Source organism: Myotis yumanensis, unplaced genomic scaffold (assembly GCF_028538775.1).
Source record: "Myotis yumanensis isolate MYYU_CA2020_CCGP unplaced genomic scaffold, mMyoYum1.0.hap1 SCAF_8, whole genome shotgun sequence".
NCBI lineage: Eukaryota > Metazoa > Chordata > Mammalia > Chiroptera > Vespertilionidae > Myotis > Myotis yumanensis.
The window spans coordinates 15,395,606-15,418,703 of NW_027223759.1; the positions used below are offsets into that span (position 1 = coordinate 15,395,606).

At 37.2% G+C, this 23,098-nt stretch overlaps 1 protein-coding gene across 5 annotated transcripts in view; it reads left to right on the forward strand.

The window, feature by feature from the left end:
* The window catches only part of UNC80 (unc-80 homolog, NALCN channel complex subunit), a 173,137-nt gene that overhangs the window by 45,878 nt on the left and 104,161 nt on the right, over nucleotides 1-23,098 (forward strand). For 3 of the 5 annotated variants that reach the window (XM_070422035.1, XM_070422038.1, XM_070422039.1), the window contains exons 16-22: nucleotides 1,071-1,219; nucleotides 3,371-3,537; nucleotides 4,255-4,353; nucleotides 8,159-8,373; nucleotides 10,380-10,486; nucleotides 12,065-12,161; nucleotides 14,076-14,248. In XM_070422035.1, coding sequence (XP_070278136.1) covers nucleotides 1,071-1,219; nucleotides 3,371-3,537; nucleotides 4,255-4,353; nucleotides 8,159-8,373; nucleotides 10,380-10,486; nucleotides 12,065-12,161; nucleotides 14,076-14,248 — 1,007 coding nt within the window. The remainder of the gene's footprint in view (nucleotides 1-1,070; nucleotides 1,220-3,370; nucleotides 3,538-4,254; nucleotides 4,354-8,158; nucleotides 8,374-10,379; nucleotides 10,487-12,064; nucleotides 12,162-14,075; nucleotides 14,249-23,098) is intronic. The other 2 variants (XM_070422036.1, XM_070422037.1) reach the window with 1 other exon arrangement.

Genomic DNA, 23,098 nt, shown 5'->3' on the forward strand with positions numbered 1-23,098 from the left:
GTCAGTCTTGAAGCTACACACACTCTGCCCCTACAGTCCACAGTCCATAGTCCACAGGTGGCTCAAATGCCATGAGGAATTTTCTGGCAGCCCCCGAATACCTGATGTTACCCTACAAAAGGTCCGTGGATTCATGAAAAACTGGCATAAAATGCCACAGAGGGTGAGGGCCTCAGTTCACTGGCATTTCACATTTCAATGAATTAGAAAGGGGTGCCCGTGAGGGAGGTTGTAGATTTTCCTTCTCTGTCTGTCCAAAGAGTCTCTGGGAGCGAGATGCTGCTGGAATTTCTTTGCGGCTCTTGGCAGGACTCAGTTCCTTCTTGTTCCCATTGCATACCTGTGTGAGTGCCTCCCCAGGCCCCTCCTGGCCTCTGCCCTCCCCTGCCCCACTCACCTGGCTGGCTTCACCTCACTCTACTTCTTACAAACCTAGCGATTTCCACTGAGAGCCAGTATTCTTCACCACCTACAAGACTGATCTGATTAATTTCTCCTCCAATGAGGGACCCTTTAGTAGATCTTTTTTTTTTTTTTTTAGTAGATTATTTTTTTGAATGATCACCAATTTTAAAACTACTCTAGATCTAAGTTTTTTTCTTAGGATCAACAGTTCTCTTTTCTTTGCTGAGGTTTATCAATTAAAGCACTCCATAAAGCAATGGAATATCCTATATAATAAAATAATAATATGCAAATTGTCCCCTGGACTGGGAGTTTGACTGGGAGTTGGACCAGGAGTTTGAAAAGAGGGCTGGGCAGGCTGGCCAACCACCCGTGGCCCCTCCCCGCCGGCTGGCCCGGCCTGATTGGCCCTGATCAGGCCAGGTCAGATGGACCCCACCCATGCACGAATGCGTGCACCGGGCCTCTAGTGTCATAATAAAGACTCTGAAAGAGACTATGAATTGTTTATCTCCAAGTCCATGGAAAAGTTACTAAACCAGGGGTGTCTTTAATCCTCTGTTTTGGTATTCTGTGTATCCTTCCTTAATTCCTGGGTGCCCACTACTTCTTTAAACTGTGTGGCTTGATGGAAATTGCCTTTAATTGGCTCCTTTGCATTCCAGACAAGGCTGGTTTTGGAAATAACTTCACCACAGTGGACAACAAATCCACAGCCCAAAATGTGGAAGGCATTATCGTCAGTGCCATGTTTAAGGCCCTCATCACACGCTGCGCTTCAACCACACATGAACTGCACAGCTCCGAGAATCTGGTGAGAAGCTCACCTTTCCTTCCCACAGGAAATCTCTGTCTCCATCAGGGAAAAGTTCTCATGTAGAGAAGAAACACTGCATTTCTTCACTCCTGCAAATCATGAGAAAAAGAAGTTGAAGCCTAAAGTACCTGCTTTTCCAATGTTACCAGTAACTCACGGAGGAGCCTCAGCAACACATTTCCCTGTTACTCATCATCCTAGCTGTAACCTGATTTCTCTCCCTCCTCTGTCTCAGGGCTTCTGTGGTGGTTGGTGTAAGAGTTGCAAAGTACTTTGAGCCCTTAAGAAAGAAGGTGCTGGAGCGCAGCATGCTAGCTCATGAAATATTAAAAAATGTTATACCAAGCATTTTTTAAAATTATACTTACTTTAAAAATTAATGCAAATATGCTGCTGAAATAGTTGGGTTTTTCTAATTTGGGGATGTATTCTTTTAGCTACTCTTCATAAATGACTGTGTTAATTAAGCCACTGAAGCCACAAGTAGAGCAAGTCAGGCTGTAAAAGGTTAATGCTTAATTACTACACAGGAGATTGTGTACTGAAATGTACATTCAGGCCAATAGATGTGAAGGGAAGAGATGAACTCAGGTCTACCTAGGGAGTAAAAAAGTGTTTTTCTGTTTTGCCAATTCGTTACATATTTTGACTCCTAATGCAGAAATCAGTCCATCTACATATGTGGCCACTATCTGAGGAATTTACTTAAGATATTCTAAACAATTGAAACTATTCACTTATCTGGAGATAAACAGATTAAAACCCCAAACCAAAGGGAATTTACTTTTCCTGGTCGTCAAAGCCACCCCAACAAGATCCTTGGAGCTTGAGAATAATATGAACACCACCTACGCATTCAATTTGGTCAAAGAAAGAAGTCATTTGACATGTTGATTGTAATACATGTGAGCTCTCATACATCTTATTATAACATGTATTGTGACATCATGTATGGAAGAAATACTGCATTTCTTAATTTTCTGTAAATCATCTTCAATTTGACTTGGAACCACTCTTCCCCTAGAATGGCTGGAAGTTGAAGCTCAGTCATTCTTGGCTTCCTTCACTTCACAGAGCAGTGCAAGTCTTAGGTGGGACATAAGGCCTGGGAGGCTCCATGGGCTCCAGTCATTGGTTTACACCAACTATTTCACTAGTGCTTTTGCTGCATGCACTCTGGAGAGTCTGGAACCCTTGCTTCTTGGGCCTTGCCCCTTCCATAGAGTAGCTACCAAAGAGCAGAGTGAGGGCACAGGGCCTTGCTGCCCACAGCACTGAAAGGACACTCTCCATGTTTTCCTTAGTAGCTCTCCCTTCTGCTTTTTCAAAGATCATGGGCATAATTGTCCCACTGGTCTTAGGTTTTAAAACTCAAAACTATCAAGGTAAGTGTTTTTTTAGGCTTTTATGTTCTGCTTTGCCATGAATATTTCCTAAGACAAAAAAAAAAAAAATACAATGACAGCCTTCTTAAAGAAGGAAGAGAGGGGGAAATGCTGAGTGCAAAGCTTAATCCCCTCCCCCCAAAATGCTGCATGTATTTTTAAATATTGAATTACCAGTATATTGGTTTTAATAGCCCTGTATCATCTTAGGTTCATAGTCAAGTTCACGTTCAAATGAGGTGCAACATACATGTTATTTGTTAAATCTGTTCAGCAAAATGCCTCATCCTTGAATGTCAGAGGTGTATAGAGGACTTAACAATTTTATCACAATGATGTAGAAAATTTGGAGAAGCTAAACAGGGACTGAAATCTCTAGTATAAACAAAATTCTGATTGCATTTTGTTTTTTCAGGCATCTCTTCAGAGGTCACAATTAAGAGCAAAATTAAAGCTTGGGAATCCAGTGGTTAAAGTATAAATCAATGTCTTTCTAATGATACAGCCAACTTTCTGAATATGAAGCATGATAACCATTCTTTTTCACACTAGAATGACATGCAAGGTTCCTGGCAATGTAGCCATAGGAACAAGGGAGAGGAGGTTTACCATCGATTTTATCATAGGAAATTGCCTTCCCTTTACGATCTCAGTGCTCATCTAAGCCCAAAGAATTACACCCCACCCCCCCCCCCACTTCCTATGAAAACTATACACTCACACAACTACTTTTCCTCACACTTTCCTTCTTGCTTCCAAATAGGGGCTGTATTGTGACATCCGTCAGCTGGTCCAATTTATCAAAGAGGCTCATGGGAATGTCTTCAGGAGAGTGGCCCTCAGCGCTTTACTTGACAGTGCGGAGAAGTTGGCACCAGGGAAAAGGGTGGAGGAGAATGAACCAGAATCTAAGCCTGTAGACAGCAAAAGGTTGGAAGCTTGAGCTCTCTGAATATAAGTGTTTGCCTATGTCTGTAGAATATAATCTTCTGTGGCATGTCCATGTGGTTCCGAACACCGTGTGTAACTCCAGTGCAGAGTTACTTTTGCATAAATGGAATCACGGATGGTGGTCCAGCTGCAGCTTAGAAAAGGAATGAGTTTACCATCAAATAAGTCCTGTCTCTGTATGAAGCAGAGCTCAGTTGATCCCAAACTTCCATGCACTTAAACTGCCCTTCATAGCTCTTACTTATGTATTTAATCTGTGTTTTGTTTCTTCTATAGAGAATAAAAATTTTTGTTCAGGAAGAAAAAGCAATTACTGCTACCAGTAAATGACATTTTTAACACATCAAAGGATGAATTGCTAAACAGAACTCTGCTGTTTTTATTTCGAATAAATATACATTTATTGTGTGCCTATTTTATGAAAAAATGCCACTTACAAAGATGAAAAGAAAATCCTAAACTTAAAATCCTGCCTGCAGTTAATGATTCTGTTAGCAATAGTGGAATTCTTAGGCAATAGGTAGCTGGGTCATGAGTCAAATGGTAAGGTATATAAATTCCATACCAACATAGATTCTGTTGACATGGGGCTTGCAAGCCATAGAGTTGTCTAGAGTGGAGTGTTGTGAAGTATACGAGATACTGAGAAGTGGTGTCCTGCTCTGTTGTGATGGGTGGAATGCACCATTTGCTTAGGTCAGAGGCAGGAAGCGCTGTGGATAAAGGCCAAGTGTCCTCTGCACCTGAGGAATGTCGCAGCTTCATATCTGGTCGACCCTCGCAGACTCCAGAGCAGTAAGTAGCATTGGTTTTGTGTCCAATGTAGTGGGCTGAGCACTTCCCAATGGAAAAAATTTTATTTTCCAAACTGCTGTTTGTTGATGTTGTTGTTGTTTTTATTTTAACTTTGCCTTGCTTCTGCCCTTTACTTTTCATTCCCAAAGCCATTCATCTCTACAGAATCAAATCATAAATAATCAACCTCATGCCTATAGGAAGCCTCTGATATTAGTTTATCTCTACTTTTCATAATGGCAAAATCAAAAGCATCTTGAAATTAGTGTCCCCAGAAAATGTAAAGATTACTGTAGACATTAGATAAACAGCCTAGGCTCATTTGCATTAATTCTTTTGATTTTTTTAAATCCTCATCTAAGGACAGTTTCATTGCTTTTTAGAGAGAGGGGGAGGGAGGGAGGGAGGGAGGGAGGGAGAGAGAGAGAGAGAGAAAGAGAGAGAGAGAGAAGAGGGAGAGAGATGTAAGAGGGAAACAGATTGGCTGCCTCCCCCATGTTCCCCAACCAGGACTGGGGATTGAATACCACAACCCAAGCATGTGCCCTGACCAGGAATCAAACCCATGACCTTTCTGTATGGGACAATGCTCCCACCAACTGAGCCACACTGGCCAGGGCACATTAATTCTTCTTTTGAGGACTGCTTGCACAAGTGGCATAATCAATATTTAAAATCTGTACATCCTTTTAAGTACATCATTTTACTTCCCAGAACCCTGATTTACTATTAAATAATTATCCTTCCAGAAATTCTGCAGGTAGTGGAGCTTTTATGGTATCCTCTCTCCATAGTCAAGAATATTAGTCATCAAATATGTTTGTTTACTGTAAGCAAACAAAACCTTTAAAGGATAAAAAGCCCTCACAGTTGTGATAGCCCTTGAAAAATCTTAGAGACTGCCCTAAACGGGTAGAGAAACATGAGAAGTAAATTAACTCTATAGGCCCAGGGACCATGTGAGTTTTTGCCTACCAGGATAGCCCCAATGCCTAGATGGTGTTTGGCACAGAGTAGGCACTTAATATATATTTGAATGAATAAATGACAATCAATCAATGAAAAGATAAACTTGACAGATTATCCTTAAACCTTTGTTTTCTTTAACTTTTTCAAAATTGAGGTTTAGTTTTTTCTTTAAGGAAGTCTTCAAGGAAATGGTAAAAATTCAAATGTAAGCTCTAGGAAAAAATAAAAATTAATGTGAAAAGCAAAGTTCTATAGCTGAATAGCCATAAGACTAGTTAAAAATCCTTATACACAGAATCTGTCTGAAAAAGCAGGACTTTTTTCCAAAATCATTCTAGCAATTATTGAGCTAATCTGATAAGAATTATCTAATAGTAAATCGAATTAAGAAATAAAACCATTTATCTTCCTAGGTAATTTAGTTTTGTAGACTGCAAAATATTCTCTTTCTTCAGTATTCTGTAAACCCCACCTAATTTCTCAGCATTTAGCACCTCTCTTCTTCCCCCTCGAATGAAGATACATGTTTTACTAGGCCTCTACATAAAAATTTCCACTTGCAGGGATGTCACAGAATGTCAGATATAGACCTTTTCCCTGACCTGAGTTGGCCCAGGAGATGGGCATGCCAAATGTCTTCTGTCTAGCATTGGAGAAAGATGGGTAGATGGATGAGTCTGGCTCCTCCTCTATCTTCTCCTTCTCTCCCCTTCCTTCCCCTCCCCTTCTTACCTTTTCTTCTCCTTCTCCCTCCTTAAATAAGTCACTTTAACTGAGTAATATAAAAAGCAGTTTTATATGCTCTTTTCTCTGAAACTACTTATTGATACACATTGAACAAAGCTGATGTAGCATTTATTGAGAAAGCTGATAAATTACAGCCTCCATGAATGTTTTCCCACCCAGATCATGTCGTCATGTATCGCACATTCCCCAAAGGTAAGAAATGCTTCATGCACTGTGATCATTTTATAAAAATAACTGAGAAGTCAAATTCAAAAACATAGATTTGATATCATATTTGATAAACAGATTTCTCTGGTTTAAAATAAGAATAAAATTCATACCACATTTGATAAACAGATTTCCCTGGTTTAAAATAAGAATAAAAGGTATTTATTTCTCTGATGAGATTTTGAATAACAAAATATGGATCCCCATTAAATATCTCTAGAAAATCATTGCTTTACACAGTATTATCAAGTGTGGGGTAGATTCCAAATTTAACTCCAAAGCTTTTAAGCCTCAAATCCCATGAACAAATTTTTATCATGTTACTAGATATTTTCTATAACTTTCTCTTTCCACATTACTAAAGTCACATATGTTGTTCAAATTGATGAATGTGGAAAACACAGAAAAGCATAGAGAAAAATAGTTTTAAAACCAGAATGCCATCAACTGGAGACAATTAATGGAAACTTTTGGTATGTTTTGTTGGGTACATTTTTTAGGATATATACACATAAGCTCATACTCAGACACATGCATACATGTGTACTTTTTAAATTATTATTAACCTGGTCTTATCCTGTCTAATTTATTTGATCATTGTTTTTTAACTTTTCACTATATCTTCAACATTTTTATCAATAATTTTCTAAAATATGATTTTAATGTCTATGGAGCATGTCATTATATGGAAGTCCCATAATTTATTTTAACTGTATCCCTAGAGTTGAACATTTAGATTGTTTTCAGTTTTTCAGTGTTGATCAATAATACCTCAGTGAGCATTTGACCCTCTTGTATGTTAGCATGTTGTCCCATCATTTCCTTGTGATAACTTCCTGGAAGTTGAATTTTTCGGTCATGGGTGTAATATAGGGTTTGGATAACCAAATTAGCTTCCAGAAAGGTTTAATCATTGTAAGGCATTGCTGGCAGTATGATAGTAACCATTGCTTTCCTTTTTACCCCCATAATGTTTGCCAACTTGATGAGTGAAAATGGGGACCTCATTTTAACAATCTTCTTTTAAAATTCCTAGTGAGATTAAAGTCTGCATAAAATTGGCCTCTTATCTCTTTTCTCTTGTGAAATGCCCTACTCAAAAATCTCTTTGAAGGTGTTCCCATTTGTTTTACTGTATAGGACTAATATTTTTACTTTTTTTAAAAAATTGATTTTAGAGAGAAGAAGGTAGAGGGAGAGAGGTATAAAAACATCAGTGATGAGAGAGAATCATTGAAGGGCCCTGACCAGGAATCAAACCATGACCTCCTGGTTCATGGGTTGATGCTCAACCACTGAACCACATCAGCTGCGGCAAATATTTTTACTTTTAAACCTTACTTAAGTTTCTTTGACTAAAGTAAGCCAAATAATTTGGCATTCTGAAAATAATTTAGTGAACAATTGTTGAATGATTCATCCCTTGGGTGTGGTGATTACATTTCATTTATTCAAGTACTTTTTGTGAGTTTTTTAATGTCAAGAATTATACTAAACTCAAGTGAGGGTGGGGAGTAAGATACAATTGTGCACATGCCTCAGGGAACTTCCAAAAGCAGTTAAATATTTACTGTCTCTGTAAGTGCTGCTGCTATTATGACTCACACCTGCAGACGAATACCTGCAATAAAATTTAGTCTTTTTATTAAGGCTGAAAAAAAGAGTCATTTCAATTTGACATCTGAGACATGACTGTTTTCAGGAAGAACTCAGAGAGTCAACCTTGCTCTTCCTCCTTCCACTCCCACTCTTTCCACATCCCAGCCCTTCAGAGATAAATCCTGCATGAGTTGCCTGTGTGCCATTGGCAGGGGGTTGAAAGAAATTTAGGAGAATTTCACAGTGTATCACATATTTAATTCTCGCCTCTGCTTGCTTTCAGCGACGAACAAATGCAAGGGGGCAACTTGGGGCGGAAGGATTTCTGGCGCAAGATGTTCAAATCCCAGAGTGCAGCAAGTGACACCAGCAGCCAGTCTGAGCAGGATACTTCGGAATGCACCACTGCCCACTCAGGGAACACCTCTGACCGACGCGCCCGCTCACGGTCCCGCAGAATTTCCCTTCGGAAGAAGCTGAAACTCCCCATAGGTAAAAGTATGTCTGTATTTATTTATGGATTCTCTTATTCCATGTCATGCCCGCAAACAAACTCATAATCAAAACAGAGCAATGCATGATAGGATGCAGAAAGGGAAAGCCTTCAAGTGAAAGGCCAAAACTGACTGCATTCATTCATTTACTCATTTTAAACACACACACACACACACACACACACACACACACACACAGATACTTCTCAAACTCCTACTATGTGCTTCTACAGGGTGCAAACATTATGTTAGGCATCAGGTATTAAATGGTAAGCAAAATTACACAGTGCCCCATTTTGCAGAACTTGCAGTCTAGCAGGGGTGACAGATAATCATGTAACTGAGTATAGTGGCAAACTATGGATTTTATAAAGGAAATATACACAAGGCATCAAATGCATGCAACAATAAGACCTGGCCTTAAAGGGAGAAGGGACAGGAATCACAGAAGGTTTCTTAGAGGAAGATCTTTTTTTTCTTTTTCTTTAAAAACAAATATATATATGTAAAGGGTGTCCCAAAATTCATGCAAGAAGTAATTTTGATAGAAAACACAGGTTTATAATTAAAAATGGTAAATTTTTTATTGATTCATAAAGTGTACAGTGTAGGGTTATGTATGGAATAGCATGTTGGGTAAATGGCCTCCATGGCTTTGCTGGCACATACACACTCTTTTGTTATTGCCTGAGCAGCCGCATTTTCGAAGAAGAATGGTCCGATGATGCCTCCAGCCCAAAATCCTCACCAAACAGTGACACGTGTGGATGCATTTGTTTCTCAACAATCACTCATGGATTTTCTGAACCCCAAATGTGACAATGTTGTCGATTAACCAAGCCATCAAGATGAAAATGAGCCTCATCGAAATTCAGCCACATTTATGCAAAACAGTCATGGAAAATTTCAGTAAAAGATTGTGTATGTGCCAGCAAAGCCATGGAGGCCATTTACCCAATATGCTATTCCATACATAACCCTATACTATATACTTTATGAATCAATAAAAAATTTACAATTTTTAATTATAAACCTGTGTTTTCTATCAAAATTATTTCTTGCATGGATTTTGGGACACCCTTTATATATATATATATATATATATATATATGATATTTTTTATTGATTTCAGAGAGGAAGGGATAGGGGGAGAGAGAGAGATAGAAACATCAATGTTGAGAGAGAATCATTGATCAGCTGCCTCCTGCACAGCCCCCACTGGGGATGGAGCTCACAACCTGGGCATGTGCCCTTGACCAGAATCGAACCTGGGATCCTTCAGTCTGCAAGCCAAAGCTCTATCTACTGAGCAAAACTAGCTAGGGCTGGAGGAAGATCTTAAGGGAAGGAGGAAGGAGAGCACTCTAGGTGGTAGCCATAAAATATGCAAAAATATTAGGAGGGAGAGATATGGAAGAGCTGAGCCTAGGAGAAGAGGGGCTGCATGACTATGGTAGAGTGACAGGGGCCAGAGCATGCAGGCCAGTATGGCTCTCTACCCTAAACCCTCCATAGCCCAGGTGGGATGTTGAAGAGTAGTAACATGAGCAGGTAAACTTTTTCTAAAAGATCACAGCATGGAAAGCAGATTGGAGGGAGCCCGAGTGGATAAGAGAGAGCGTGGCCCAGGTATGAGGAATGGGAGCTTGGACTGGATATTGACCATGTAGACAGAGATAAGTGGTCAGGTTTGAGAAGTGCTAAAAGGAAAATCAACAGGACTTACTGGAAGATATGAAAGTTGTCAAGGAGAACGGGATATATTATGGTTTAATTCACCTAGGAGGCTTAGGTTCTTTTAGTCCTGGTCTTACTTATTCATGTAATTTTATAGTCCAACTCTGACCATTTAGATTCAAAGCATGTACATTAAAAACAATTTCCTTTCACTTCTATTTATATCAAGCCATTCAACTTTCATTGCTTGTTGGGTACATGCTGGCATTTCTGTTTAATCCATTTGGGAGAAAATGCTATAATAGTCTGATTTTTTAAAAAATTATTAAATAGGGAACTGGCTGAAGCGATCCTCCCTCTCAGGCCTGGCGGATGGTGTGGAGGACCTCCTGGACATCAGCTCTGTGGACCGCCTGTCTTTCATCAGGCAGAGCTCCAAGGTAAACAGGACATTACTTGTGTGGGAGGATGTTGGAGTCGCTGATGAAAAATGGTTAGGGCTGAGAAATGCTAAACACCTGGAGGGGCCAAAGAACATTGAAGAAACTCTCTTTAAGTTGAACAAATTTAGGAAACGTAGTTAGATGAGCAATGAAAACTAAGATGTCTTTAAAATATATATACATATTATATATACATATATATATTTTAAATCCTCACCCAAGGATTTTTTCCATTGATTTTTAGAGAGAGTGGGAGAGGGAAAGACAGAGAGAAATATCAATGTAAGAGAAACACATAAATTGGTTGCATGAGCCCTGATCAGGGTCTGGGGCTGGGAGGAGCCTGCAACTGAGGTATGTGCTCTTGACCAGGATCGAACCCAGACTCTTCAGTCCACAGGTTGACACTCTATCCACTGAGCCAAACCGGCTAGGGCTAAGATGTCTTAATAGTAGACATTATAAAGGAAAAGTGTGGTAACATTTTTATATAAAATTATAATGCAGATATAGGTGTATGTGTGTGTTACTTCCTAGCTGTATTAACTTTTAACACACATGTAAAATTCCTGATATCTCAAGCCCCTTTCCAAGAATACGTAATTCTATAGTGATTCCTCTTACACACACACACACACACACACACACACATTATTTATTCTTCTTCCACTACTTTTTGCATCAGCTGCCATTCTCCCTATTGAAAAAGATAGACTCAGGATGACTTTTCCCATTAAGTGCTTCTTCATAATACTGTTACCCAATGTAGTAGCATATGATTTGGAACAGGTAATAATTCTCAGGGAAATCCATTTCTTATAAGAGTTTTTCTTATGAATGATTCATAGCCCAACCACTGTAACTTTTAGCTTATGATCAATTATATTTTTATAAATTATTTGCTTACATTCTTCCTTCTTTGAATCTTACTAAAACCAGTTTTCTTCTATCTCTTGTAAAAGTAATATTTTGAAATTATATAAAGAATATAGCAACATTATAAGACATTTAGAAGATATATTTATAATTCACATTTCACATTCTTTATGCTAAAACATTGGCCAAGGATTTGAGAGTTTATGAGGCCCATAGCCTCCTTGCTTTGTTAGAAATTTTGATTACTGTTGGCTTAAGGGCAAGATTGAGAATACATCTTAATTCTTAGAAGAACCCATGTTATTGCAATTTAATTACAGTGTACTTTATAAAAAAATTTATACTGGTTCTTCTATGGAGATTTGAAATCTCTATTCTGCTTTCTTTTTGGCCTGATTCTCAATTGTGGTGGTGTTATTTGTAAAGAGTGAAGATGGCTTTCTGTTCCTGGTTTTCAGTTTGAATTTAATCAAAATTAAACTCTAGGAATACCTCAATTTTTTTTACTAAATTATTTTCATAGTGTCTGATTATTTTACTTCCAATCTATAAGTAGATTATAGTTACAAAGTATGACTAACCATATGTGGAAGTCAGAAGTAACCTTCATATTCTAAGCATCTTATTTTTCAAGACAAGGGTTAGAATATACACAAAGAATTGAACTTCGTCATCTGGCTACTTTCCTTTTCTTATCAGGTCAAATTTACCAGTGCAGTGAAGCTTTCCGAAGGCGGGCCTGGGAGTGGAATGGAAAATGGAAGAGATGAAGAGGAGAATTTCTTCAAGCGTCTCGGTAAGTGTTATGCAGCCTAAGAATTATATTCAGCCCAGCCTGCATGGTTCAGTGGTTGAGCATTGACCGATGAACCAGGAGGTCATGGTTAGATTCCCTGTCAGAGCATATGCCTAGGTTTCCGGCTCAATCCCCGGTGTGGGGTATGCAGGAGGCAGTCAATAGATAATTCTCTCTCATCATTGATGTTTCTCTCTCTCTTCTTCTTCTCCTTTCTTCTCTGAAATCGTAAGAAACAAAATATGGGAAATTTTGATAATTATATTTTAATTATATTCTGAGCCATTTTTGTACTTATGGAAATTTTCAAACATAGACCAAAAAATTAAGAGAATGGTCCAACAGATCTTAAATATCCATCACCCACTTGCAATAATAATAAAATTTTTTTCCATATTTGCTTTATCTATCTTTTATGCTTTTTAAATGTATTTTAAAACAAATCTCAGATACCATCCATACTTTTGCCTTTATGCTGAGGAAGCAGGCGGAAAGTGGGGCCATGGGTAGGAGGAATCAGGATATTCTTGACAGAAGAGGTGAGAAAACCACTTCTGGAAATCAGATCTGTGACTTCTCAGTGAGGACCAGGAGTTGGTAACATCATAAATGAATGTCATGAGCATAAATTAAATCAAACTCTAAATCAGTGGGGGTATAGTTTTAGGTGTTGGAAGTATATTTCAGAATCCTGAGAAGGAACGTGCGCCTGATTTTAAAAATGTTATTCAACATAATAACCTTATATAAGAAATTTTTAAATATATATATACTAGAAGCAGAAGAGTCATGAGATATTTAGGTTTTTAAAAAAGAATTTGGGGATAAAAAATGATGCAAAACAATACTGTGTACTATTTTTTTTCCTTAATGTGTGATCTCTTAGACCAGCGGTTCTCAACCTGTGGGTCGCGACCCCTTTGGCAGTCGAAGGACCCTTTCACAGGGGTCGCCTAAGACCATCCTGCATATCAGATATTTACATTACAATTCATAACAGTAGCAACATTACAGTTATGAAGTAGCAACGAAAATAATTTTATGGTTGGGTCACAACATGAGGAACTGTATTTAAAGGGCCAGAAGGTTGAGAACCACTGTCTTAGATTTTCTGTATCAAAATCAGTGGAATGTTTGTTAAAAATAAACATAGCCCTATGGAACCAAACTCTCTAGCGATGGAACCTGATATTTTCAATTTTAATAAGCTCCAGACTGATTCTTATTTGTAGGCAACTTAACTACAGAAAACTAAGAGGGGAGGGATCAGTGGTCCCCAAACCTCTCACCATAGTGTGTGGTCAGGCTGGCTGCATCGCTGTCATCTGGGTGTCTGTACAAAGCACATTCTTACCCTCTGCTTCCAGAGATTTGGAAGCTCTGGATCAGATTCAGGAACTTCCTAGAATTCTGATGCTCAGATGGGTTTGGAAATCCTGGAGTTAAATTGCCAACCTCTAAGGTCCTTTACAACTGACTGTAACAGTCAGTGGTTCTTTGCAATTAACATATCAAAGTATTGCCCTTGATGTCAGTTTATGTAACATGTGTGAAATTGCACAGTGATTGAATCTTCCATAAAAATAAAAGTGAGCTGTTGATTACAGGAAGAATTATTTTAAACATCCAAGAGTTCTCACAAGTATTAAAAAGGAGACCTGGTAGCAAAAAGTATTCAAAATTTTACTCATGTAAAACCCATAAAACCTCACATTTACATTTACGTATGCCATGTGCCACCAGACTCCCAAAAGTCAGGGTGTGTCCAAATAAGCATTAAAATAAGGAGGAGGGGGGCGGAGTTAGGGAGAATGTCTTCAGGCCAATACTACAGAAAACCCATTGTTGTCATTTTGAAGGTCTTTTTAAATCTGTGATTCTTCACACTCTTTCTCCTTCATTCCTCCACCACAGGTTGCCATAGTTTTGACGACCATCTGTCTTCCAACCAAGATGGTGGAAAAAGTAAAAACGTGGTGAACCTTGGAGCAATCCGACAAGGCATGAAGCGCTTTCAATTTCTGTTAAACTGCTGTGAGCCGGGGACCATTCCTGATGCATCCATCCTGGCAGCTGCCCTGGATCTTGTAAGTTGTTGGAAGAATTTGCTCATCTGGTTCCCCATTCCTATGAATTCTGCTAATGGAGGAAAGCATGACTCACTAATCCTGACCCCAACTGTGGGCTTATGTTTTGTTTTGTTTTGTTTCCTCAGCATCAGTGGCAAAAGGAGGAAGAGAGGTGGTAGTGAGGGAAGAAAAGAAAGGGGGGAAATCTTAATATGTTTTGGGAAATAGAATGTATAACATTATGATTAAAAGTATGTGAGGGCTTTTGGAATCAGACTGCCTGGGTTAAAATTGTGCTGGCATTTACTGGCTAAACCTCTGTAAAATAGAGTCAGAGTAATAATATTATAGCTACCTCCTAGGGCTATTGTGAGGATTAAAGGAGTAATTAGATATAAAGCCCTTAATAAAGGGCTTTACTGAATTATAGTGACTGCTCAATAAAGTGGGTCATTATTATTGTTATACTATTCTTAGTCTTATCTCTGTCATGTATTAGTCCTTTAAACTATGAGTCTTGCTTTATCAACTGGTGGGAAAATATGAAGGAAGGATCAATGTAAGTTAATTGCACAAAAGTGCATTGAACATAGTGTGGTATTATATACATGTAAGGGATTAAAGAGTATAAAGTGGATCTTGTTTAGAAAGTGATTTCGTCAGTCAACTAGGCCCAGATGTGGGTTTTGAACTCAGCTTTTCAACTTCCTTTATTTGTCTTCTGGTTTAATAAACTCTTAATATACTGCATAAATACTTGGAACAAAATACCAAGGAAACATCAAGAAATCTTTTATTTTCAATTAAAAAGTACGAAAGTAGACTTTTATTTTTAAAAATCACACACACAACCTTAAGCTTGCCTATTAAAATGATCCATTTTCCAGGTTTACAACACATGAATAAGTGACCACTGGCCACTCATATTGTACTTGGAAAATCATCCAAGCCTTATATAATCATCCCAACATAATGTAATCCATGATATCTTTTCTGTGACATTTCAACTTTTGTTCCCAAGTTCCTTAGTGACTGCAAGGTATGTGGATTCACTTAAGCCTGGAATGCAAATACTATTGTCATCACCAAAAATGATGATGTATCATTACACATGATTTTTCAGTCAGTTTCCCATTCCTAGGTATTGGCCTTTTACAAATACATTTGTGAATTCCAAAATGTTCAGTATATAATGATGTATGCTGTGGTGACTAAAATATAGAATCACAGTGTCCAGGGGAGCTGAGCCTGGTGGCAGTTAGACAACCAAGATGCCTGCCTAAAGCTTGACATGGCAAGAAGCCAATCCCTTGTTTTGTAAGTGGGAGAGTGGTAACTAGCCCGTCACTCATTTGATTCATGCATGGTTCTTCTTAATCACATCTGGATCTATTCCACAAGAAACAGATTTAAATAAATAAATGTAACAGATTAATAAAAAAATATATAAACAATTGAATGTTTAAAAAACAGGTGGGTACATGAACAGCCAGTTCAGCAGAAAAACTAATAGCTAATAAGGTATGCCCCATCTTACTTAGAGTTAAGAAAGGCTCATTACAATGTCCATAAATTCCAATTTTGCAATTATCTGAGCTGCAATGATTAGAAAGTGTTGACACCAGACACCACTACATGGAGTTGGTAGCAGTAGAATTGGCAGGATTTGATTGGGAAGAGAAGGAAGTCTTGGAATAACAGGTAATAGTGACAGAGCAATAATGGTGAGTGGAGCACTCATTGGCCCCTCCACCAATGGAGTAATTTTGGACAGAAAGTAGTCACAAAGGAGGGGCAGGTCTTAACATATCCATTATATCAAATGACTTGGGTAGTAGAATTAAAAAGCCTGGAGTCAGTGTGGCTTATAAGCTACTCACCATATAATAATTAATTAACTCAACCAATGTCTATTGAGAGCTTCCTATGTGTTGCCAGATCTGGTGGTAGCTGTTAATGATAACAGAACAAAATTCAAAGGAGAGCTTCACTTGCTTTCCACCTTTCCTTATGAAGATTATATTTGTGTAGTGACCTATTTCCCTGGCATCCTAATGATCAGCATTCTAAAGTTGATAAACAAATGAGTAACATTTATTGTGTGCCTACTCTGTTTCCAAAGGGAAAGAAACTAGGAGCTCAGAAAGACCAACTAACAGGCCAGGGCTACAAAGCTAGCAAGGGGTAGAGGCAGATCTGGAACCTGGGTCTGTCTTCACAGACCCTATATTTTCTACTCCACCATGTTCTCTCTCTCATTTAAATATTATATGAGATCATGATAGGAACTTAGTTTTAAACATGCAAAATAATAAATGCTTTATCCTTTTTGCCTGATAGTTTAAAAGTGATTAAGAAAGTAAAATGACAGGAGCTAATTGAACAGCTGCTAAATACACAACAGCAATAACAGTTGTACATTAGCACTTCACAGGTGGTTTGAGCTTGAGGTGTTCCAAAGGTAGTGTTGTGTCTGTCTCAATCCTAAAGTCACAACTACTTTGGAAGTTTTTAAAGGAATAAGCCATCAAATTTCTTAAGCAACTGCCCTTTAAGATTAAGAGAAATAATAATAAATCATATCATTTCAACATACTGAGGAAAAGTTGAGAGAAATATATAGGCACAGCTGGCCATACAAATTGGAAAACGATGGGGTAATCAATAGCATTTGGACAACTATCAGTGCAGTAAGTAACTAATGACAGAGATAACAGATTGTCCTTCACTCATTGGAAAGGTCTAGGCCCCACACTTTCCGAGGTCCGGAGCTAAAATCTCCACATCGATATTTATCATTCGATTAATTTATTGAATAGCTCTTTTTATTCACACATTTTTCACTTGAGAGAACAAAAACCCCAAGAGCTGATATGACTTTGCTCAAGGTTACATATGCCAGCCAGTGCTAAAACTATCAGCCAGTTTTCTGATTCTCTTCAGGGCTCTTCCAGCAATATCATATGCTTTCTCTGTTAAAAATTTACCTAAATGAATCAGAATGAGTCTCTCTTGATTCATTAAAAATATACTTGCATGTATATGATCACTATAATAAAAAATGTGAATGGCCTTTAATGATCCAAAAGCATTTGAATCTTCAAAAGAGTTTTCTTATTACATGGCTACAAATGAAGAATTTATATTAGGAAAAGGTAGATTTTCAACTTTAAAAATTCACACCACATATTCACCCTCTAAAGCAGTAATTTTAAACATTTTGGGGATGTAGATTTTTTTTTTAGAATTGAATGAAAGCTATGGAAAACTTCCCAAGTGAAGTTCAGTTATAGACAAAATTTAGCATACAATATCAGAAGGTTCCTGGACTCCCCCTCAAAGCTATTCTTGTAGCCAAAAATGTTAAGAACTCAATCTTAATTAATGCATTATCACTGGAAAAAATGAGACTCTCTAGTCAAGTAATTGGAATGCTTTTATTAACATTTATTGGTGATAAAGAAACTGAAGAGATAATTGCTTCCTCTGTGGAAAGCTTTAGGATTTATGTACGAACTGTTGGCGTGGGAGAGATGTAAGGCTTGTCACAAAGAGAGCAACACAGTTGAGGATTTGAAAAATAACCCCAACAGAATCAATTATTACTTCGTTTCAGAACAGAGATTATTTTTAAAAGAATATTGATGAATACTTTGATAATCAAGTCTCTTGGATGCTGAAATTTCATTCCCTCTCATCAAATGGTCTTATATCTGTTATTTCCAATTGCCATAATGCTTAGAGTTTCCAAGGAGATAAGACAGGGTTTTCCAAGTGCAGGTACACTCTATTTCTGGCTGTAGTTTGACTCTTACCGTTAAGTTAGGTTGAATCTCATAGAAAACTTAACATTTATTTTACTTCCCCCAAGTAAAACCAGCCCATTAGAGTCTCCTTTTTAACTTTCCTGTGGAACCTACTTTGGCCCTGCTTGACCTTCTCAATATTATAAATCTCATGGTAAGAAATAAAATAAAATAAAAGGAGCTTGATGTTTATAAGCAATGTCTTTTGAGCCTCAAAGTAAAGAGATGTTTTCCGATCTTCATAGATGCCAAAGTATCTGCATTGAGTAGTGATGAGCTCTTTGTCACCAAACTAGTGAGGAGCCCAGTGTACAGGGGGCTCAAGAAGTAAGTAAATAATAAGTTCCTTTCGTATCTGAGAATCTTTGATTCCAGGTCAAGCCCAAGGAGTATGCAGAGGTCAAAAGTCAGAATTCCAGAGGTCAGAATCAGTGAACATTTAAAGGAGTGCAGTACTTTTCATTATCAGACACAGAGAGAAGCCAGGTAGAGCTGGTTGGTTGACTAAATGGGTTAGTGATGATGGTGATTATGGTAGTCACGGTGGTAGTGCTCTTGGTGGCGGCAATGGTGGCAGATGTTGTGGTAGAAAATGACAAAAGTAACATTTGTATTATACTTGAAAGTTTATAAAGCGCCTTCACCTTAATGATCTCATTTCTTTATGTAAGAGGAAAGGATGGAGCCAGAAAATGGGCCTCAAACACAGACACACTTAAATTTTTTTTCTCAAGTATAAAAAAGTGAAAGAATTGAAGTCACTTGTGAACTCTGAGAAGTGGACTAAAAGGAAGGGAAATGTCGCTGCATGTGCTATGTGCTTGAATTAAAGTCGTATTCTGTGTTTACTGTCATTGGTACAGTTGTTCATACTCCTTGATCCGGGTTAGGCGTTCAGGATTACTCTTTCACGTGTGTCTTCTGCTAACTGTATTTTTAACTATTGTCTCCTCTGTATTTGGCTACACTTAATATCTGATCTCATGAGCTTCCTTTTAAAATGTGATTTTCAATGTATTCATGGTTTTAATCATATACATTTATATGTATAAGTATAGATATAAGTACCTATAAGGCTACCTAGTAGATGGAAATATGCATATAGAAATAGAGATGTATATGCAGATCTAAATGACCCAGATACATTGAAGATAGATAGATGACAGATACAATGCAGATGTAGAGACAGATGTAGATATCAATACAGATATAAACATAGATTCTGCCATTTCATAAGATAGGATTTAGGAGAGAATGGGAAAAAATGAATGTGTTCAGTTCATTATCATATTTTACTTCAACACTTTCCTCCATCTCTTTTATTGTCTGCTTTTGTTGGATGTTGCATTTATATTTCAAGTGCAGCTTAAATACAGTTTTTGCATTATGACATAATATTTATTTCACAAGTTTTCATTGTTGCCTTAATCATAAAACATAACTGTTATTTCTCAAGTTTGAAATTTTCTTCAAAATCAAAAAGGATTATGAAATGAAAGAAATACTAGAAATGTCACTGTTCAAAGTCTTGCCAGTATGCAGGTTTTTTGTTTTAAACAACCCTCTTGTCATTATTGTTATGACAATTAAACTTGGGGATAATTGGTTTGATTTTAAGTTTAGAACAGCTCTTTCTCATACTGTTTAGTTTAAATGTAATAGATAGAACTATGAGGCATTGTTAAAAATATATGTTTTAGAAAGCACTAATTTCATCTTTAGGCTTATATAATCTACAAGCACCAAAAAGAAAAACAGTCCAAACAAGAGGTATTTATGTCTGTTTTCTATATATTTTAGGTCAATATTCTATCCTTTTTTTATCCAGTTTAATATATAAAATGTACATATATATTTCTATTTGTATTGGTAATTTATTAGCATGAATAACACTAATAATAATAATATCAGTTTGGTTTAGGAACAATTTCATGAATATAAGAAAGTCAATGGGAAATAAAAGTCAGTAAGATCACAGAATTCTCCCGAGTTTGTGGGATGGAGAAAACCTAGTCCATGTTAAATTATATAACTTTCTAAGTAGATAGCTTTAGGAGGAAAGATTATATAATTTTTATCCAAACTGGGACACTTTTGAGAGGGAAGGGGAGTGCTATCAACAACTGTACCAGTTAAACTGACATAGACTGGAGCTCTCCAAGGAAAATGAGGCATTTGTTACTATCGGCATGGCCACACTTTCAGGTTCCCTATACCAAATTTATTCACATTGGAACTTAACATCACAAGACTAGTTGGTGACCAGTGCAAATTAACTCCTTTCAATGAAATAGGAATATACTCATAAGAGTAACTGTCAAAGCCATATAATGTGTTCATTTAAAAAATTTTTATTTTAATTTTTGTTAATCCTTCACCTGAGGATATTTTTCTATTGATTTTTAGAGACAGTGGAAGGGAGAGGGAGAGACAGCGAGAGATAGAAACATCAATGTGAGAATGAGACATCGATTGGTTGCCTCCTACACATGCCCGACCAGGGCCAGGGATTAAGCCTGCAACATGCCCTTGCCTGGAATCGAACCTGGGACCCTTCAGTCTGCAGGCCAACACTCGATCCATTGAGCCAAACTGGCGAGGGCAGGTTGTGTTCTTAGGTGAATCATATGCGAAGTTGAAGTAATTCAGTAATAACCAAATTAAAATATTAAATTATTCATTTAACTAGTGATACTCCTATATTATTGAATTTTTAAAAAATATAACCATGAAATGTAGCATAAAAAGCATATTATCATAAATATGTAGAGATTAAAGAAAAAAATTAAATGTCACATATACACCACCTACCTTAAAGAATAGGACATTTCCCGTTTCTTTCAAGCCCCCTCTGTTTCCTTCCCTGATGACATATCCCTACCTCTAAAATTAATGAATTCTTTGCTCTTCTCTCAAAACGTAAAAGACTGTAGATGGTTTAAACCCCAACTGTTATGTGATTCAATTCTATCTTATTTCTGTTTTAACATCAACAAAGTAAACATTTTATTGATTTTTAGGGAAATTATTTTTAAATTTACCCCAAATCTTAGCAGATTCTTTGCTCACTATTTCACCCTTTATCTCAGACATTCCTTCTAACATCTGTCTCCTTCTGAACTTTTTGAAGTTTCCTTAGTGATGACCAATCTGCAGTAAGTAGCTCTCTGAGCTTCAGTTTTATTTGAACAGGTCTTTATTTTGGTCTCATTCTTAAAAGATACTTTTGCTGGAATTATAATTATAGGCAAACATTTTCTTCCTATACTTCAAAGACATTATCACATTGTCTTCTGGCTTAATTACCTCGCTTTGTGGGTAATCCAGTCCCTCCTCTCCCACTTTAGTTGCTTTCAATATCTTCTCTTTATTATTAATATTTTGCTATTTCAATAAATATTTCTAGTTTATTTTTCTTATTTGAGGTTCATTAAGCCCCCGAATAAAGTAATTGGCATACTACATCTATTCTAAATTTTTTCCAACTATTATTTCTTTAAAGATTGCTTTTTTCACATTTTCTCTAATTTTTACTTCCATAAATAGAAAATATGTGTGATAGATTTTCTCACTTTATCCTCTGTTTTTGACAACTGCTCATATTTTTTATTTTTCTTCTCTTTCTATGCTGTAGCTTGGGCAATTTTCTGACATAACTCTTCTATTTTTTCTCATTTTTCAACTGTGTCTAATCCCATGGTTTTTAACCAGGGGTAATTTTGCCCACCAGGTGGCATTTGGCAATGTCTGGGGGAATTTTTATTTCGCATAGCCTGGAGATTGCTACTGGCATCTAATGAGTAGATACAAAAGATGCTGATTAACATCCCATAAAACAGTGTATATCTCACAAAGAAAGAATTATCTGGCCCAAATGGTCCACAGTGCTAAAGTTGGAAAAACATGACCTAGTCAGCATTTTAATCTATTCATTGAGTTTTAAATTTTAAGCACTACATTTTTTATTTGTAAAAGTTCTATTTGATTTTTGTTTTAAATTGCCTGGTCAACTTTGATCATCTAATTCAGCACTATACTTTCAATACCCACATTAATCTTTAAATGTATTTGATCCATTATGATTCCAATAACTTCAGTGTTTATGGATTTGATTCTACACTTTGTTGTTTCATCTGACTCTTACTCATGCTGGGTTTCTACATGTATTTTTAATGTAAGCTTAACTCCTTAGAACTTGACCTGTGAGGATTCTGTGTTAAAAGTAGTGTTACTCAGTGGACCAGAAATATTAGCATCATCTGTGAGCATTAGAAATGCAAAATTTCAGGCCCTGCCACAGATCTACTGATTAGAATATCTGGGGCTAGAGCCAGAGAATGTATTCTATCCATATTCCAAAGTGACCCTTATGCATTCTCAAGTTTGAAGACTTGAGAAGTACTGGTATAAAGTATTCCTCCAGAGAGGATTTTTGTTTCTTTCCTCAAGCACCTAGAAACATCACCAACCTAAGATCATTTTTTAAACTATATTTTTTAAGGCAAGAAGCATGGAAATAATGCCCATTATTTTCATTCATCCAGTGAGGGTAGGGATCTTGGCTTTAGTAGGACTATATTACCTCACCCACCTCCCATTACACTTGGGCACAGACATCTAACTTGTGGCCCATTGAAAACCCACGCTCTGGTCTCTCAGAAACCCTTGCAGTAAATATTCCTACCTAGCTCACACCCCTTCCCCCCACCTCATGCCAGAATTCTACTTTCTTATCATTTCTACTCGTCACTGGTCTAATATCTCACATTAAAAACTAAAGCAAAAATAAAATGAAGAACTTTTTTTGATATTTTATCCAGTATTTTAAGTGTCTAAATCAGAAGTTTGTCTTCACATCTAATCCATCATATTGTCCAAAACAGAAGTCCTCACTTGGTTTTTAAAATACTTACCCAAAATATTTGCCTGATCTGAGTAAGTGTTAAAATGACCAGCCATCCAGACTGTGTACTGAATAGTAATATCTGCCGGTAGCCTGACAACGGAATCATCTCAGGTGCCCGGAGCTACTGTAGAAATGGCAGAGCAGGGGCGGCCTGTC